Source organism: Ischnura elegans, chromosome 5 (genome assembly GCF_921293095.1).
Source record: "Ischnura elegans chromosome 5, ioIscEleg1.1, whole genome shotgun sequence".
Taxonomy (NCBI): domain Eukaryota; kingdom Metazoa; phylum Arthropoda; class Insecta; order Odonata; family Coenagrionidae; genus Ischnura; species Ischnura elegans.
Genome location: NC_060250.1, coordinates 134,242,914 through 134,263,699, shown reverse-complemented (window position 1 = coordinate 134,263,699; position 20,786 = coordinate 134,242,914). Strand labels below are relative to the sequence as shown.

Sequence of the window (20,786 nt, the reverse complement as noted above, 5' to 3'; positions counted from 1 at the left end):
TTAGTGCTTACAATAGCAACATATCTGTTTATGCTCACAAGAGGAGCTAAATTGGAATAAGAGATAAAGGAATTAAAACGATAGTATGATACAGATAAGGTGGGATATTTACTTAGTCATTTTTGAAAAGTCAATCTTTTAATGGCTTCTTTCCGTATGAACAAAAATTTTATCACATAAAAGCATATTCAATCGAAAAGACGAGAAATATAAGGTAAACAAACCCTCCTTGAAAGATAGGTAGGTAAAAATGATTTTATTTTCATTCTTTGTGATGGCGATAACGTTTTATTTTTCTTTACGTCCTTTTTCTGATACTAACCTTTTTACTCTGCAATGTTAACCGTGAGCTGGTGCATCAATGGCAGTGAATAATAGAATATGGAGGATAAGTGCGATTATGGAATCGAAAGTGTGGTTGTAATTAATTCCATAGTTAGCAAGTGCACATAATTCCTCAGTTCCTCTCTTGCTACCGTTACACGATTGCAGTAGAAAGATATCTAAACAACCTTTCCTTAAAAGACAGGTTGGTAAAAATTAATTTTAGAGTTTTATTTTTCTTTACGTTATTTTCCTGTTACAATTTTGTGAGCTGGTGTATCATAGGAAGTGAATAATAGAATATGGAGGATAAGTGCAATTATAGGTATTTCTTATTCAATTATTTGTCTTACGAAAAACACGTTTCATTGAGTGACTAAGTTATTCAGATAAATAGTTATAGTTACTTAAATATATTCTAAAGCATGACATTTATGATGCCTTGTTCATCAAAAATTGTCATCTGCCACTCACCAGATGATTTAATTTCGTATTATATTGGATATTAAAGCTGTAAGGAGATGTTTGTGTATACCGACTCATTAAAAAATTTATAGAGGTTTTCCTGAAGTGGTATCATTCGCAATCATGAAGAATAATCTTTCAATAAAATCGTTATTTCTAAATTCGTCATACTAGGCCCAATTCATGCTAAGGATCTCCACTTTGTGCATTTCTCTAGATATTGATATTTAGTTCCTACGTAATTTTATTGTGTGTATCGTCCTTTCTTAAGCTTGCGTAGGGGAACTGTAGTTACAGTGTTTACTTGCTTTCTATAATTCTTTATCAATTAAAATGTAGTTTACTGTAGTTCATTGTATTTCGTAAATTCATTATATTATGATATTAAGTAGGTATAAATTGAGTGTTACAGGGGAACATGCTCTCAAAGTTATTTTGTATTTGAATTGAATAAGTTAGAATCTCTGTCAGACTCATAGAAATCCATTTTATTTTTTTAGTCCCTCAGAATAATGTTCCTCTTCATTAATATTTTATTTTCATATTGTAACCCAGGTACCAAACGCTCGTTTTACTTGAAAGTGTAAATATTATTTATATCTAATCTAGCCAATTGAAAAGTAAAAAATCCGTCAGTAACAAGCGGCATACAAAAAGTATAAGACCTTCCATAGCGACCAAAACAAGGCCGTAGGCCTTTTTCGGGGAGACTGGGGGGGCTAAGCCCCCCCAACGAGCAAAGCGAGTAATATACATAAAGGAGCAACATACTGCTCAAGAACTTAAAGTAAACATGGATGTACACAATAGTGATAAAGACAGAAAAATGACTTTAGAATGGTTCCTCATGTTTTAAACGCCCTCAATGAGCAGGAGTATTATTTTATAACTCCTTAACTCATGCAACCAAATGAATAAATTCTATTCTATGTTCAAAAACCCAACTAAAAAAGCATCCCACTGATAACGTTTTCTATTCAATGGAAGAATAGAAGGGATTACACTACCAAATATTATGCTTGATTTATAAAGCAATGGGTGTAAGAAAGCCTCTCACCAAATTTTACCATTGAGCACTGAATAATTTCGCCCCTAGAAAAGTTTCAACTTGAATTCCGCGCCAAAAACGTATTTCTTGGGCGACGCCATGTTGATGACGTGTGAACCTCATGATATCTGCATTGCTTGCATAAGGAGTGCATTATCGTAGGCGTTATTTCGATTATAAATAAATGGTAGATGAAACGGAGAATTTTAAATGAGTGGGAGGAAACCTTACGTGTACTGTTGTGTGCCTAATGTGAATTTACCTCTCGTTAAACACAAGGAAAGTACCGTATAATCGTGTGTAAGAGGCGCACCCCTATTTTGAGGATTGAAGCTACAAAGAAAACAAATTTTGCGACATTTTTTTTATCCTGTCGTGAGGTGTTGCAGACGTATGCCTGGAATTTCGACAGTTACCGAAATGTCCTCTTTCAGTACTATTTGAAAGAGGAAATTTTGATGACTGCAGCGGCATAAGAGGGAGTGGAAAGAGTTCCGATCCTCTCTTTGAATACGCCATCGCTCTACGTTGCTTGTCCTACGCACGAACAATTTTGTTTAAAAGCTCTCGCGGGAGTATTGCAATAGAATTGCAGCCGTGGAAAATTTTAAGGCAAAACACAACAGGCAAATGGCATGAGCTTTCCCAAGAGATTGAACAACAATCGGGGCAATCTCAGCGCCGTAGGATAATAACCACGTCATAGATTTAAGGCCCCTTGCACACACACCGATTTTGGACGGCTGGTAAAATATCCGCCGTCCACATTCCAATAGTGAACAATGGGATAGCATTGGAGCTTGCACACGTACCGACCACACGCCGGCACCGGCAAAATGCCGGTTAGCTGCCGGCCATTGTCACTGTGGATCGCCGGCGCAAAAACATAGCAACGTATCGTTTGACCGGTAAAAATCCAGCGTGCGTGCAAGCATCGCTTCGCCGGTAAAATATCGGCCAATATTTTACCGGCCGTCCAAAATCGGTGTGTGTGCAAGGGGCCTAACGGAACTACACTCGGCTCTCCATCAGCCAATGCCTCTGCCATTTTTTTCCTTTCTGAGACTCCACAGGAAAATATCAAGTTACAGGGGAACAATGGAAACGTGTTCCATCCCTACCCCATTTCACCAACTTACCTTTTTCGGTCTACCAGGTTCAATTCCCCGAGTTTCTGGAGGCCAAATGCTACGTGAGTCACCTTCTGAGCTCGAAGATATCTTGATATCTTTCAGAAATTGTATGACACGCATGAGGTTCTAAAAAGAATTAGACCTAACGCGACGTATATCTGACAGCATTTAAGTTTTTTGAGCTCTAATTGATTGACACAAAGATTTATAGCTAAAACAAGGCTACTAATATTCAACATAGTCCAAACAGCACAATTTCGGAAGAAACAAGCGTAGCATAAGCGCATTCAAACAAGACGAGACCGACTGGAAACTTAAGGCAACGCAAACTGCATATATCACATTGCTGCGCCTTCACCCCTTCACTTTAAAGGCAACGACGTCACATGCAAGATCGGACGTGTTCTTCCCTTTCTCCTTCGCTCGTAGCTTTAAATACGGAGGGGAGGGAGCGATCTTTTCAATGTTCACCTCTGGGGTGCCGACGTGACGGCGCGATGCTTGCAAGAAATTCAAACAGGAGCATTTTAAAAATACGTCACTAAGGGAGAAACTCCCATGCCTGCCGCTTGATTTTGACCCAGGGTTTCAAATGACTGACTCACGCTGAAAACCAAGGCCACTCAGTTCCCCTTGGACTTGCAACCGGTGAAGGGGAGGGGGGTAGATAAGAAGTTTGTGCAAGAGGCACACCCCCATTTTCGGCTGCAATATCTGGGAAAAAAGGTGCGCCTCTTACAACGCGATTATACGGTATTTTTTGTTGTGCCAAACGACCCAGACCGAGGAAGGTGGTGGTACGACGCTGCACGGAGACAGCACATTCCTTCAGAGATGGGCTGTTATAGAATTTGTGAGGGCCATTTTAATGTCTCTTCTGCTTCTCAATGGGATTTCGTTCCCTTTACTCCTTTTGTTGTCTTTGGCCACACATCGCAAAATTTCGTATGTGCTTAAGTGCATACGCACTCAACGGGAAATTTTACTTTTTAATTATAAATATATCATTATGTTTCCATTAATGTTGGATTTAATGATTATTTCGTGTGAATTTAATACATATTTGCCCCGGTTTTCACTCTTTGTTTCTATCTTGCACATTAAAAGCCAACTACTGTAACGGAAAGGGTCTTCGAAGCTAACCTGGTGATGAGTCAAATAGTACAAAGTAATACATCATAATCACAAATTTGTACTCCAGGAAATACTACGGTATCGTATTACTCACAACAAGCAGAAATAAGCACATTTGAGTCACGATGCCGCCAGATTTATAAATAGAAGCACAAATAGTAAATAAAAACTTTTCTTTCTTTTTTAACTTTTCTAATCTTACAACAAAACACAGAAACCAAAGGCAAATGCGTACTGAATGAATACTAGCAAATAGTTTGAACTATCATCAATCGAAAAAGAATAAGTGTCAAATTATACAATGTAATGTGCGACTCCTCTCGCCAGACTTCAAACCGTACGTTAACGCCGACGTCAGGATTTTATTCACTATTTTTTTCTTAATTTGAAACATTTGCATTAGCTTCAATGAAAGCATATAAGCAATGACAGCAAAATTATGAATACAAAAAACCTATAAATAAGAAAGAAAACGAGAGAACAAGCTGAAAAAATTATGAAAGACAGTCCCGATCCTTCAACCTTCACTAGCACAGCTCAAATCGATGGCCACTTGGCCGCCTCGGTAACATAAAATTACTCAAAAAATAAGAATCATAAAAAGTAAGGGTGAAAGCCGGTTCAAGTATGCAGTAAATGCATACAAAATAATCATTACATTCTGCATAAATAGAAGCGGAATGATAAATTTGCCGTATAAAATAATTTATCCCTTTGAGTGCATATATATATTCACTCACAAGCGGAATGTTAGTGGAGCACAGCAGAAAACTACGAAAGTAGTATAGGATACTAAATTTTCTTTAGAAGCATAAGTGGTGCCACAAACTTTGTCCTAAAACTTATATAATCAGACAGAACAAAATTAACGTTTTTTTTTCACCATGATGATAAACTTTTGCCACTATTTCCACGAACCTAATGTGTTTACGGCGTCTTCAAGCGTTACTCCCGTGGCATTCATGAGGTTCATACGCCACACGGCGTCAGCCAATAGAAATACGTTTCGCGTCGTGGGCGTGGCCTAAGCTCCTAGCGGACTTTTAAAGCTACGTATCTCGGTTAAAAATCGAATTTGAGCTCTGAAATTTGGCGTGTATATTTTTCATTCATATCTTTTTGGTTTAAAATAACGGAATCCAATTTCTAATTTTGAGTGTTCCCTCCTATTCCTTGTACACACACATTTCCATAACTGTATCTACAGATGTTCAACAACATTTTGTCTCTTAAGGACAGTTAACTCTTGAGAGAAAAATCTACAGGGAAAAAAATCATTCCCCTTGATCGGGATTCAAACCCAGATCCCTGATTTCCAGTCGAGTGTTTTAGCTAGTTAAGCTACCAAGGCATCATTCTCCCCTGTGGAAATTTGTGGACTTAACTGGACAAGATGGTAAGTATGGACTGCTGAACATATGTATGATGCCACGAGCAGTGCAGCAAATCGTGTGCCACAGCCGGAGAGACCTATCGTTTGGTACAAAAGCACTCGACCAGAAATCATTCAGAAAGGGGGATTCGGGTTCAAATCCTGGTCAAGGCAAATGATTTTTTTCTCTGTGGATTTTTTGCACAATTTGTGCATTGCGGCTGTCTCCCGTAAATGTTATCACCGTGGCTAGTCCAAGTATACTTAAATTATGTTTAACTCTTTTATCCTGTTCAGTTATTTATATTTTTTGTGATATATGGTCGGTCCTTGTTTTAAAAAAAGAAGAAAAAAACATGATGCTGAAGTACAAGTTGTGAATGCGTTTTCTCTTTTATAGCAGAAGGAAAATCTCAAATGGCCATATAAAATCTCCCTAAGGTTGTCCAACTTTTCACTGTTTTGGTGAGCGGGAAGGGGCGAGTTTCACCGCAGGGACCAAGCCCCAGCCTCTCAACCATAATAGCCAAATTCTCACACACACATTCACACAAAACAAACAAGATCCTTTGTGAGGGCTGCATGGACCTCAACTAAGGCTTTTTGTTCCACAAAAACCTGGAATCTTTGCAGGGGAATCTTCACACTTACATCTCACGCATGTTCTCCATCTCATAGAATTCCTTACGCAACCATCGCTCCACTTGCAGAGGGTAGGGTGCACGTTGTGTCTCAGGAACCAAACTCCTCAGACCACGCACCCATAGCTCACACTCCTTCTCTGATAATGCTACAAATAATTGGAAAAGAATGAGACAGGGCTTGGGGAAGATAAAACTTTGCACTCTCCAAAGCACACTTATATTCCACCAAAGTATCAAGGAACTATTACCTGAACAACATACAAACATGTTCTTTGTTAAAAATTTCACAGGTGCTCATCGTGTTAGTTAAAAACTTTTGGGCTATGTCGCCATATCAATTTTCCCAAAAATTGACACAGTGACATAGCCTTAAAGCTTTTTAACTAACATACAAACGTACATTTTGTGGAGTGAATTATCACTACCTTGAGAGAAAGCCACCAAGGCCACCAAAATACAGTGGAACCCCTATCTATCGTTCCTGCATTGATCTTTTTCCCACATTCATGATTTGCCATTCCTGGTCCCAAATAAAGTTCCATACAGACAATGTAATTTTTCCCTGCATCTATCGTTCCCCAAAGTATCGTTTGAGATCGCAGTAATGTGTCATTTAATGCTAATAATGACAGGCACTTAGTTTGAATCTTCCCCAAGAGATGGAACTACCATAGGGAGAAGCTCATTGCCATAGGATGGTAACCCACAAACACATTTCCCAAAATCTGCTATTCCCCTCCATTCCCCTACCTTGCTCCACCCCTCTGAAGATTTCCATTTTTCTGAAATCAAACAAAAAGTCGCACCTCGTGCAGGGATTGTATTATGAAGAACTTAGCTTTCAAAGAAAAAATCAAGTTACACAAGAACAATAGAAACGTGTTTTGTGATTCCATCTTTCTCGCCCACTGACCTTTTTCACCCTACCTGCTTCGAAGTTCCCAGTTTCTGGAGGTCAGCTACTGCATGAGTCACATATTAGCCCAACAGGTGTCTAACAATGACTTCAGCGAATTGGTATTATACTTTCATTAGATTGGAATATTAGTAATGTGCAGGTAATCCCAAAAAGAATGAGACCAAACGCTACGCATTTCTGACATTATTTAAGCTTTTAAGCAAGGAAATAGTTGGAAAAATATGATGGAGACTTAGCTTTCTGGCAAAATTCGATATCCTCCCTGCTGAGCTTCTCGGCAGTTGATGCGGCATTTTTTCTCAAAAATAAAATATCAGGTCACAATTTACGAGCTATACCCTAAGTCTCACTTGTCAGAGTTACTGACCGATGGATATCTTCTCAAGATTTTTGTATCTCCCTACTTGCAATTCGTGTTCATCTGTTTATCTGGCGCTAACCTAATTAGAAATGAGTTAGTAAGTTGCCTTCTCTTTAGGAAAAAAAAATTTCATTTCAGCCATGCTTCACTCTCTGTAGTTGGCTCTGCATACGCTGTACACAATAACATTAGTTTCGAACTTCACCTCGTACGATTGGTTCCATACTTTCCAGGGTGGATTGACTTCAAACCAGCGAGTGTTTTCCGTGTGCGTTTAATAAAGTCAGGTTTCATTTTTATTGGCTTTATTTTTATTCATCTTCGGACCACGGCCCTTCTGAAGGCTCAAGTGAGAACTTTAAAAGATGGACAAAAAATAATTGTAGAAGAAGAAGAAAAGAATACGGGCTAGAAGCGCATGAAAATTGCAAAACAAATGAAATTACAAAGGCCAAAAATTGCAAAATTTTTGGCTTTTGTGATCCAACAAACAACCAATCACTGCCCTGGCGAAAGCAGTTGTTCTAGGCACAATATGCACATTGGTCTTGTAGATACTTGTACTTGAAATGGCATTTGATGTATAAGAGTTTTTATATGAGATAGAAATCCGTAATAGCAGAGCAAATGCCAAGATTGAGTGCAAACATATTTTGGCAAGGCAATATTCAGGATACTTGAAAGAGATATTTGTCAAATCAACAATTTGCCCTAAGTTTTTTCCATAAATTACTAATATACCTGTAAACAGCTAAAATCTTGTTTGAATCCTTTCATATTATATCATAATTACTCGCAAAAAAAAAAAATCATGTTTCCTGGGACATAGGCAACCCAGCCAAACATTCCCACATTGTTCGTTTTCCTGCATTCATCATCTTTTCATCCATCCCCTTGAAAAATGATTGAACGAGGTTCCACTGTATTCATTGGGTGTTTTTACCATCCCTCCGCAAGTGACATAAGTGTTTCAGAAAATTGTCTTGAATCAGTACTCCGAGCCATAAACCTGAGTCCTGTTATTCTTAATAGTAAAATAAGACATTGCAATATTTCCACTGAGTTTTCTTGTGACACTATGCGGTTCGTCATTACAAACAACATTATCAATTCTAGTTGGTGACTTCAATCTCCCCATTTGCTGGGCATTGAGCATTATCTCAATGCACCACAACTCCCCCAACATTGTCTTCAGCGCACCTGCAATGCGGCAACTCCAGTCTAAATGCTCTCAACCTAGTAGCCCAAGGCAATCATCCCCGGCTGAAATATTTTCGAGACAGACCATCAATCCCTTGATGCTCATTTCCTCTTCCGTGGCCTATGGTAACCCCATGGAGCTACCCCCACTTCCCTCACACCCTTTCAGGCATGGTTCATTTGGAGGATGTCAACCACACCCTAGACCTTATGCCTTGGGGTTTATTATCCTCATTGTCTCCTGAAGAAGAAGTGGACTTTCTCCACAGTGTCCTTCAGGCCATTTATACGGATTTTGTTCCTGTAGTAAAACCGAAAACAAAAAAGTTTCCCAATGACTTAAACCAAACACCATCCAAATTCTTGGGAACAAAAATCCTGAAACACGCAAAAGACCCTGTTGTTGCCCTGAACTCCTTTCTCGGATACCAACTCAATCCACCCGCTCGCTCTCCCTATTCCACCTGCCTAATTGCAGCACCAAGCGCTCACCTTTCAATCGCCTCTCCTCTCCTCCCTTCTAAATTCACTCCCTCCCTCCATCAATCCTTTTTACTTCTAATGCAAGCATTTTTAAAATATATATACATGCTATTTCGCAGCGTCTATTTTAGGGAAAATTAACATAGCGACATTGACCATAAGTTTTTCAACCAACATACAAACATATAATACACAAACACAACAATCCATTCAACATATGGTGAATGGATTGCTGTGTTTGTTCAACATAGTGAAAGATACTACTTTATTATTCTTTTGTGAAGTTCTTGAGGGTTTGGTCCAGTGATTAAAAAAATGTTACTGGCCTACATTTCATTTTGCTAATAAAACATCCTCTGGGCTGAAAAACCCATAACAGCACGTATGCTATTACACAAAAATAATGATATATCACCCGAACATTTGGAATGTGATCATAAAATAATTTAGATCAAGTAGCACAAAAGAACTATAACTATCTCAAAATTCATTTCATATAAAATTTGTTTTCGTTAAATTTCTATTCATAGTAACCCAATGAGACTGCTGAGAATAGAACTTACCAGCAATAGATATCGACTTCAGTCGGAATTCCATTCCATAATACACAACAAAACATCGCAGATTTTCAATCCTTTTAGCTTCCTCGGTCCAACGCTCAAAATCTTTAGAATTTTTCCCGACACGAATTTCTCTCACCTCTCGAAGATCGACTAAAATATTTAAAGAATGAAAATCATATAAATAAAACGAGTATGTGTAACATAAACCCAAATAATTATATTTCTTTTCGCTCCGTAAGAAATACATTACCTGCACCTTCAAACGTTCTCGTTGATGAACTTCTGGACCAAACTATTTGCCTTGTCTCCCGGCGCACCATTAAAGTTTTTCTTTCTGGCCTTTTCCTAGCAAAAAATTTTGTAACAACAGTGCCCCTTTCCAGCTGGCAAATTATTTGCTCCATTTCAGGTATGAAACTACCCAACGACGGAATTCCATTGCTTAAGCCCAACATTGCCATGCTTAAAATGTGCAGTGTCTTGCCGAACCGAATTCTTTAAAGACACAAGAACAATAAATATTACCCCACCGATGAACACGAAAGTAAGAAGATTTGGTTTTAAAAAAGCTCCACATGAATACAGATTTACACGTAAAACACCAGATACGCATTCCCCGAGTAGATACGGAATACTTGTAAATTTAGGTTTATTATACTAGAATTACACACCAGTAATCACACAATACCTTACAATCTAAACCATCCTGAAAGCAGGAGTTACATTCCTCCGGTAAGAGGAAGATGTAGTGATATCAAATAAACACAAAAAGACTATGATTCCTCATTCTGAGAGGAAACGGTTAACTCAGAATATATTCACGTCCGACAATGAAACAATACCTAACATAATTTCAAAACGAAACTGAACCAAAAGAGATATTTCTTTCATGATCTCAATCAACTATCTTCAATGAATACACTTGAAATTCGAGAGTCGACTATTGCCGACAGTCATGTGTTCGCTGTTTTCACATTCGACCGCTAGAGAACGTAAATAAACAAGTGTTTTTAATAACCGAATCTCATTGGTTGAAAGAGATTTCTCTTGCTGTGGGTGCACCACATGTACAGAAGTGCAAAAAGCTGATGCAATACCAATAATTGTGAGAATTTTGCCCAATGAGCTAATGACAGAGTAGACTTTAAACGAGTAAATTCTAGTAAAGGACCTAACTATTTCATAAAGCCGGTTATCACAATGGCGGAAGAGGATGCGGTAAGGAAACTTCTATCATCGCCGTATAGTTCTACTGTGCCATTTTCGCATATGTTAAGGTCGTCGCACTCTTTCTTCGAAAAGCGATGGACCTGAAATTTACTTTACGGTTTTGTGCGTAGAGATACTGCGTGCTAAGCTGCAATTTATGTTATTATTGTATGCGATTAGTTATTTGCATTAGGGAGAGTGTACGTTATTGAACCTTGTTTCAGATTTTTGACCCAACGATGAAAAAGAAGAAGAAGAAAAAGAAGACAGCATTTGATATTGATGCCGCTCTGGCTGAGGGTACCACAGAAGGCAGTGAAAATGCAGAGCCAAATTCCACCGATAAAGAAAATCAGGAACCGTCAGCGGTGGATGGCGATGCGAAAGATAAAGAATTGGAAGGTGTGTATTCCTCTGTTATGTGTTTACACCGGTACATGATGTGTTTCGCGAATGCAAACTCGTTTTTGGTGCACCGGAAAGTTAGCCCACTGTAACTACGCCCGGTAAGGATTCTGGGGAGTGACACACTGACGGTTGCAATTACATAATATTGAAAATAATGAAATTATGCCCAAAATAAAGCATTTTCGAAGGAATGGAAGGATTCAAGTGGAAGAAACTCATGTTCAGCTCAGTTTTTCCTCAATAATTGAATTGATACGTCATGTTTAAATACTAAGGCCGCAGGTCGGCTTTAGAAATTGTAATTAATATTTGTTTTCTCCCTGGTGACATGTAAAGGGATCATTCCAATACAAATCAACACAGAATAGTACAATTTTCATCCTGACCCTCTTCGATTTTCAAAAAATGTGGTGCGTCCATTACATATGATAGGAGAATGAAAAATACCAAATTACAGTATTTTATCACTATAACATGAGAGTAATGGCCACTCGAAGTTCTAAAATATTGGGCGGAAAATTTGACCAACTCTCATGTCAAAGTGTGTCATATGCTACCCCCCACTAATGAGGCACAGTAAATCTAGGTGATTAGTTCTTCATATTTGTGTCTGTAAATTTCAATCCATTTACATGCTTTCCAAACATATTATCTGCTGGGAGGCCTAAATCATGTTTTGCATTATTGAAGGTCTGATATTAGGATATGTGACATTACATACTATACATTCTTGCCATTGGCCTCCTACCTTCCCACATAGCAACGAACCTCTCAGAGACGACTCACTATGGTCTCGAACGTCTCAAATATCACGTATGTCTCAGAGATGTAATCGTGAGACGTTCAGGAATTAAAAAAAATATTTAAACTCCATCAATGCCTTCCATAAATATTTTTCGGTGCAAATCTGCAGTTTTGATTTTCAAAATCACGACATTTACCATGGGTTTCTTATTTTCAAAAGCGGTCATCCACCACAAAATTTGTCGCTAAAAATGATCGAGAAAAGTAGGCCATAACTGTATAATTTAAATTTAATTATTTTTTTGCCTAAATTTAAAGCATACCACAGTACAAAGTCTCATGAGACATCTCAGAGACATATGAAACGTCTCATGAGACATCTCAGAGACCATTTTTTTGGACATAGTGACATCTCAGAGAGGTCTCTGAAGCTCTCAGAATGTCTCTGAGACGTATTTCTGCTACGTGGGACGGTTACAAGAAGTGGAGGCTTCTTTTTATGCAACTTGTTAGTATGTAGAGCACACGATAAATTGTTGACTAAAAAATCTGTCTGTTTCAAAGCCTACAGATGACTTAACCGATGGAAGTTCGATATGGGCCATGAATAACCACAAGTATACTATGATTGCATACATTGCAGGATACGATTAACATGGAAACCTTGTTAGGTTGCTAGGGATTGCTTTAGTATGTTAATCATTCACTATGTTTTTGTGATAGCAATTTAATAAAATAAGTCGTGTGCTTCTAACAAAAATAAGGCATTGACCTCATTTGGTAAGTCTTACAAAACTGGCATTCCTAAAATCATGTTACCTTAAACAGACTGTGGAATTTTAAACTTTTCATCATTAATTTAGAGAGACATGTATATTTTTCAGATTCTGGCATATCTATTATAAGTGGAAGTTTCAATGAAAACAGTGTTTCATTGGACAAAGAGAGTGATTTAGCCATCTCTGAAGAGAATGAATTTGTATGAGTAAACCTAAATAACATCTGCAGTTATTATTTTATGGAAAATACATCAACTAATATTCTCAATCAGTGTTTCTGGGATTCCTATTAATTTTCCTAAGTATGTTAGCCATATTCTACATATCCTTTTCTCCAAATGGCATCAAATTCCATTTTACTTTATTTATTTCATTATCTATCCAAATCTGCATGTTGAGGTCTCATTATATCTGGCATCTTAAATAAACATTGCTCATATGCATTTCATGTACCAATTTTTATTTTTCCTTCCCATATAATTTCTTGAAGTACCTATCCCCAGTCGAACTTGAATTTTATTTCATTTGCTTATTCAATTTTCCAGGTTAAATCATATTCCATATTGCAATTCCTGTATCTTTCATTGCGTAATGATTGCCAAAGTCGTATTCTATTATCAGTCCATCATTCTAGGCTATCGTTGGTGTCATTGATATAGTTTCTTTTAGCATATGAGGACGTTAACCCTATACAGAACCCATGCCCTGAAGGACCTCTATGGTATCTCGCCTTGTCTGGCCAGTCAGGTGAACTTTACAGAGCTTGAATGTCCATGCTTGATTTGCACTAATCATAGACATCTACATTTGGTTCATGGGAAATCATTAGGATTGCTGTATACCAGATATAGGCGTATACATTTGGATTGAATTAGGTATAATGCTAATTTTGAACTCTCAATATAGGGATGTAAATCTTATGTAGCTTTTTATATAAGTTTGCGCAAGTGTTTTAAGTATGGTGATATGATATTTATAATACAGTGGAACCTCGTTAAAGCGAGTACGGGCTATAGCGACACCCCCGCTATTACGAGAGATAGCCGATGCACCATCAATTGACCCTATAATAAGCGTGTTAAAAAATTCGTTTTTACGAGACCCTTTCGGTGTTGGCTCTCGCCATAGCAAGGGTTTCACTGCCGGAAGACCTTCATTAAGACTCCTTAACCTCTGTAATTGCTAGCGATCTGTTAGAAATGAAGTTAATGGAGTGCTCAGTCTCAAATTTATGTGGTAAACTGTCGTTCGATAAATATAATGATTGACGAAACAATGCTTTGCATGATTTTTATTCAGTGCGGCGCTTATAAATTGTTTGAATAGTTAGTCGTTATTTGAGTAAGGAAATTTAGTGATGCAAAAAAACATCGCCTTTCGTCTGGATTTATGATTACGTTTATCGGATAGATGTTTATTTGTCGCCGCACCACTCCTGTTCCTGTATATCTGTTCGCAACAGGTGTATTGGCTATTATTTGCTCCACCTCCGGTAAAGCGACAATTCGCTAAAGCGAGTGTTTATTAGTGCACCGTGGGGTGTCGTTATATCGAGGTTGCACTGTAAATATTTCCATCAGAAAATTTCTTCTTATGTAATAACATTTTGTAATTGATAGCTATAAGAAAAATGCCCAATTTCTGATTAGAAATTTTCTCATAGAAAAATTCTTAAGCTAAGCACGCCCATGCAGCGGTAAAGGCTAATTGAAAACGTTAGCATTTGACTATTCATCAATTTTTTTGATTTTGGCAGCATTCTTTTGGACAACTAGTCATCATGATCCAATTAAAATATAAGGCGCAATGCCAGAAGCTCTGTAATATACTTTCCATATATCTTCTAATGCATATTCTAAGGTTTTAATATACAATTTTGAAAGGTAAAATTATTTAAATCAGGACATGAATAAGACCTTTCAGGAAATCCTAAGATGTCTCTGCTGCATCTCAAATGTCTCATGACATGCCTCAGAGGCTTACCTGAGATGTCTCGGCTACATCTCGAATGTCTCATGATACATCTCAGAGACTTATCTGAGATTTCTCATGAGATGTCACATAGACCATTTTTTTGGACATAGTGACATCTCAGAGAAGTCTCAGATACGTCTCTGTAGCTCTCAAGAATGTCTCTGAGACATAACATGTGATATTCGAGACATCTCATGGACATATCCGAGACATATCTCTGCTATGTGGGTTGTGACCTTACTGTGCATTGTTATAGCACCGACTTAGTGGCAATATTTTTATTTTTTCAGCGCTTTTTTCCCCATTTTTGGGGTCTGAATACGGTTAATTTTCCAAATTAATGCAAAGCATTGTTGTACATATTATTTTATATCTCATTGTCATCCCAACTTGATTTTTTCTACGTTAATAGTTTAACATGAACAATCAAGTATATTTTTTTCATAAATTTTAAAAGGTGACTAGTTCTGAGATATTTGAGGTCTAAGGCCAAAGTCACTGACCTTAACTGTGAGCAGCATTCTCTAGCATGACTAAATTGAATATCATTGAAAAGCTTGTTTCAATATCTTTCCAAATTTACCTAGTTCACTGCTCTATCTTTATTAGAACTGAAGCTACAGCCGCTTATGCCATGAGTGTTGGTCAAATTTTCCGCTCCTTTTTAGAACTTCGAGTGGCCGTTACTCCATTAGAAATCCAGAAGAAATCTATTGAAGCTGTGTACTGAGATGGCATGCATTCATTTTTTCACGAGGTGGTGTGTTTCCCTTTGGGTGTTTGAAAGAGGTGTTAGTCCAATCAGTGATATGCCCAAAGTTTTTCCAGAAAATTTTTATTCCATCAATCATCTAAATTCCTGTTTGAATCCTTTAAAGAAAATCATAATTTCTCACCAAAATCCTGTTTCCTGCTGTGCAGGCAACCTAGTTAAACATTCCCGGCCTCGGTGGCGGCGGGGTAACGTTCTCGCCTGCCAAACGAAGAGGTCGCGGGTTTGAGTCCCGGGTAGGTTTCCCCGGTCCAGGGCATGGTCGTTTGTGTACGTTTACTTGTAACATTTGTTGAACATCCCGGTGTAAAATGGCCAATAAGAGCTGTATCCGGTGGTTTGAGAATAAAATAAATAAATAAATTCCAGCATTCATTGTTTTTTCTCCCATCCCCTTGAATGATGATTAATCAAAGTTGCACTCTATTGCCATTTTTAATTCAAATCGTTTTTATTGTAGTGCCGTGGATACACTCAATATATTTTTTCAATGACATCGTGGGCCTAACACTCAAGATGGAACTTTTTGTGGAGACGACAGCAATTTTAATCACATCATTATGCATGCTTAACAGACTTTTTAGTGTAGACAATGAAGGTTTTACATTGGATGATAGAATAAGTCTTCTGCGGCAGGATCATTCTTCCACCTTCCACCGTTTTCGCCTGCAGAAACAAATGCAATATATTATTTTCACATAACTTGTTCCGTGCGCTTTATGATGTAAGTTGAGTAAATTTCTCAATTTTGCTGTGTTCGCTTAAAAACCTCTCCTATAACAATTGCAAAGCATTTCTCTTGCTCACCATCATATACTATGGCAATCACGTTCTGATATTCAATTTGTGTATTTCTAATTGAAATTACAGCAGACTCCCAATTATCCGGCTGCAGTTTATCCGTGCTGCGCCTTATCTGTGCGTGAGTTTCACACTTTTTGATGTTTTCCGTGATTTTGAAAAATGAACAAAAGCACTAGGATGTTTGCATTTTAATGCAAACATCCTAGTGCTTTTAAGGCTAAACTGGACTTAATATATATATTTTTGGCGGTGCAACTTTAAAAAAAATTTTTTCGATAAACTCAGGCAATCCTTCCACTATTTAGATTTCTGCATTATTGATCTGTATTTATTGTGGAGGTCCCCCTCCCTTTTAAATTGAACCTTAGTTTCCCCACTGAATCTGAATGAATGAGTTGGAATTCCATTCACATAAATAGGTTGGTGTTAGGCCATCCCGGCTTATAGAGACTGTGCAGTCAAATGGTGGGTGATGTCCCTCCACAATCAGACTCTTTAGGAAATTCGAAATGGCACAGGTAATGTTTCCCTGGATTCTGTGACCATTGTGTCGACGTTCTATCTAATGAGATCGAGGGAAGGAAGATAAGATTGATTTTACAAGTGGATTTGTGTTTGGGTGAATTGAAATGTATTCGGTTATTTGTATTATTGTGATGCATATGTTGTTTCAGATGGGAGTTTTGACATTGGCATAAAAAAGAGGAAAAAGAAGAAGCCATTCAGCTTGGAGGAGTTGGAGTCTGCGTTGCCCGAGTCGGTTGGCGGCAAGGGTAAGGAGGAGGTGTCTGAGGAGCAGAATGGAGGTGCTGCTGAGGACGGAGTGGTGGAGGTGAGAGGAGTCATCAAGTTCATTCTTTTGCATGTGTGCGTTCACTTGCTGCAGGGGAACAAATTAAAAACCTTTCTTGTGTACGTCTTCTCAGGATAGCTTTGATCTGGACATGGACTTCTCCAAAACAAAGAAAAAGAAGAAGAAGAAAAAGGATTTTGATGAATTGGTGGCTGAGGAAGAGAAGAAGGAAGCGGAGGAAAAGGAGAATTGTGAGTGATTGATACTCCCCCCCCCCCCACCCCCCCGAATTGCAAATTAACAAATTCTTTGACTTTTCACTGTATTTCTCTGCTGGTGCTCAAAGTGTGAGTCCTTTGAATTTTGACCCATTTTTGATTTTGCCCATTATGCTGCACTGAGGTGGATATGGGATTGGAACCTGGTAAGACATACTTTCTCTTTGTCCTATCTATCATTGCCCAGTTAGTTTTTTTTTAATATTGTGACTGGTATGAATGTAATATCTTCAATTCCATAATAGAATTTATTGAGAACAAATTGAAATTTTGCTTCAAAGATAAGAATCAAATACAGTGGAAGCTCGTTTTAGTGATTATGGTGTAAAGCAGGAATTGCATTTGTTGAATAATTTCATATTCTCTAATGATCACATGTGTCCCTACTTACGATCATTGCGCTATATTTGGATAGTACATTTTAAATCGACCATGGCCTGGATAGGTGGGTTTGACCCAAGCAGGACTCAAACCCAAAACCTTCAGTTTTGCTGGTGGGGTCGTGTCCCTGCTGTCACGGAGACCAGCATATAAAAAAATTTGGATGAAACGAGGCCAAGAAGTCGCTGTCATGGTATACACTCTGAAGCACAGTAGATCCTCACATATGAAACTTTCAAAGGAGAACTAAGAAAAGTTTCATCAGTGAGGAAGTTTCATGTGTAAGTTTGTATGGTAAGGGTGAGTGAAACCCTCATCAATGAGCTCTGATATGTTTCCAGGTTGCAATTACTCATTTAAAGGCAAGAAAATGAAGCCAAATTATCTTATTTACGAGCAACACCACTGATGATGAGTTCTATAGGGAGACAAATTTTCATTCCTGAACAATGTTTCTCATAGTTGAATGTCTTGGTCAAATTGTTAATAATTCTGGCACTAAGCCACAGGACTGGAGAAATTTTGGAATGGTAATAATTAACGTTCACAGAAATGTCAAATTTTTAAAAAGTTGGCTCATTAACAGCAGTTTTCAGGCAATTCATTTTATCACCTCTACACAAACCAAGATTAGAGATGATGAAATTAGAAACCCAAGGAATCATTATTAGGGAGAAAAATTTCACTCATGCATCACGAAGGGTTTACATGCCGTGGGCAGGGGTTCAAGTCAAGTTGGCAGTGGCAGATACTTCTTAGAGGTGGCCCTATCTGTGCTTAAGAGTTATGTGAAGGGCACATCTAGTGCAATACTCAGTCAGTATGTAGCTTTTCTTCTCTTGTTTAAGGAGCCCATAGCAAGCAGTGTCTCTCTCAAATAAATAAACTTGATTAAAGTCAATACTGCCCTCGATCGTATGCTTTTGCATTATCCACATGTACTTCGATATGAAACAGTTGAATGTTGGGATGTACAGTGAACACCATGGGATTTTTAAAAAATACAGACAAACATTCTCAAATCCGAATTCAGCGTACAAAAATCCAGTACAAAGTGTCAATTTGGAAAGTATGAAAGTGTGAATTGTGCGTAAGTCGAGGACCCCCTGTATCTTTTTTGGATGACCTTGGAAGCAAACATTTTTTGTACTGGAAAACTTCTAAAGGCTCATTTGGGCATTGGGCAAGAAAATCTTCCATTAGAGGTAGATAATCCATAGTTCATTATTCTGGAAAAGAACGATCATCTGCTTTAATTACAATTAGCATCTAATAAACAGCATCGCTAACTATTGAAAACTTACTATTCTGTATTAGCTTCCACTGTATTGAATAATTTAATGCCATGTAACATTTCAAAATGTCCCTTCTGGTTGATGAATTATTTCACTCCTTTTATCTATCTATTTGGATTGGTTGTAGGCCCTGGACAGTGTAAATGGGGCATATCAAGCATCCCCCTTTGTTCATAACATTTCTTGTATCTGAAAAATAATGGCTGCTGTCATACTGATCACGAATATTTGGGAAAGACTCTTAATGCATGGTTTTCCCTTTTTTTCCTGTGATATATTGGCTTTAGTAATTGCTTCTTTTTTGTCGTAGTTTAACTGCTTTCTATGCTATTTGATGTTTTTGATATTTGTAAAGTGTGTATTGAAAACTGTTGTGTGTATGGTCCAGTTCTTTGGGAATCTTTCTTGCTTGAGTTACCAGCTTTGCCTGTTTGGCAAAAAATGACAATTACAAATCCAGTCTGCCCTAGTGTTGCAGAAGTTATTTTCTGTCAAACACATCAAACTAGAGATGTGCGAATAGTATCCGCGAATACTCGAATACCTCGAATAATAGAAAGTATTCGATATTCGAGGTTTCGAATAGTTATGCGAAAAGTACCGTCTCGAATACCTCGAATACTTTGAATTTCGCGTCACACACTGTCGCACGTATGTCGTTGGTAGTTGAATTGGAAAAATGTAGAGAACTGTAGTCATTTAGTGCTCGCAGCGCCGTTTTACGCAAGTTGACAAAGTACATCAAATTCGTGGATTTTAGCGGTGAAAAGAGTTCTACGAGGGGAACCGAAAATGGTCGGGTGAAAAAATCCGAAAATCCCCGATTCCCCCCACCAGGAGAACCTCAGTGCCGTGGGATAGCAACCTTAGGGCATTTCCCACGATCCGCTATCCCCCTCCATTCAGCACTCGCCGCAACCACTCTGAAGCTTTCCTCTTCTCCGAAATCAAACAAAAGGTCCCAGATCGCACAGGGATCGCATTACGAAGACCCCTGCTTCGAAAAAAATATCGAGTTACGAGAACAATAAAAACGTGTTTCACGCCCTCCCCCCTTTTCTCACCCACTGACCTTTTTCTGGCTACCTGCTTCGAAGTTCCCCATTTCTGGAGGTCAACTGCTGTGTGAGTACCGTGGGATACTTACATTAGCGCATTTCCCAAGATCCGGTATCCCTCTCCATTCAGCGCTAGCCCGCCCCCCTCTGAGGCTTTCCTCTTCTTAGAAATAAAAAAAAGGTCACAGCTCGCGCAGGGATCATATTACGAAGACCTTAGCTTCGAAAAAATACCAAGTTAGACGAGAACAATAGAAACGTGTTTCGGGCCCACCCTTTTCTCCCCCACTGACCTTTTTTTTCCTACCAGCTTCGAAGTTCCCCATTTCTGTGGAGGTCAACCGCTGCATGAGTCATCTATTAGCACAAAAGGTGTCTAAGAATGACTTTCGTCAATTGATGTTACGCCTTAATTGAATTGAAATATTAGTAATGTGCGCGTAATTTCAAAAAGAATAAGACCAAACACGACGTATTTCTGAGTTTATTTAAGCATTTTACGCAAAGAAATAAATATCAAAATACGACGGAGACTTAGCATTCTGGCGAAACTCGATATGAGCAGCAGAGCTTCTCGGAAGTTGATGCGGTATTTTTTTCCGAAAACATATATCAAGTTTCAATTTATGAGTGGTGCTATAAATC

General features: G+C 38.2%; 2 protein-coding genes across 5 annotated transcripts in view; one reads left to right on the top strand and one right to left on the bottom strand.

Annotated features, from left to right (window-relative positions):
• LOC124159594 (1-phosphatidylinositol 4,5-bisphosphate phosphodiesterase gamma-1) overlaps positions 1–10,564 on the bottom strand; it is a 182,621-nt gene extending 172,057 nt beyond the window's left edge. For 2 of the 3 annotated variants that reach the window (XM_046535512.1, XM_046535514.1), the window contains exons 1-4: positions 10,335–10,564; positions 9,897–10,141; positions 9,647–9,796; positions 6,128–6,266 (exon numbers count right to left, since the gene is read on the bottom strand). In XM_046535512.1, coding sequence (XP_046391468.1) covers positions 6,128–6,266; positions 9,647–9,796; positions 9,897–10,107 — 500 coding nt within the window. In that variant the 5' untranslated portion in view covers positions 10,108–10,141; positions 10,335–10,564. The remainder of the gene's footprint in view (positions 1–6,127; positions 6,267–9,646; positions 9,797–9,896; positions 10,142–10,334) is intronic. The other variant, XM_046535513.1, reaches the window with a different exon arrangement.
• Positions 10,565–10,653: 89 nt separating this feature from the next.
• LOC124159591 (eukaryotic translation initiation factor 2 subunit 2) overlaps positions 10,654–20,786 on the top strand; it is a 47,712-nt gene continuing 37,579 nt past the window's right edge. The window contains exons 1-5 of one of the 2 annotated variants that reach the window (XM_046535504.1): positions 10,654–10,864; positions 11,080–11,257; positions 17,011–17,168; positions 17,263–17,380; positions 17,521–17,553. In XM_046535504.1, coding sequence (XP_046391460.1) covers positions 10,847–10,864; positions 11,080–11,257; positions 17,011–17,168; positions 17,263–17,380; positions 17,521–17,553 — 505 coding nt within the window. In that variant the 5' untranslated portion in view covers positions 10,654–10,846. The remainder of the gene's footprint in view (positions 10,865–11,079; positions 11,258–17,010; positions 17,169–17,262; positions 17,381–17,520; positions 17,554–20,786) is intronic. The other variant, XM_046535506.1, reaches the window with a different exon arrangement.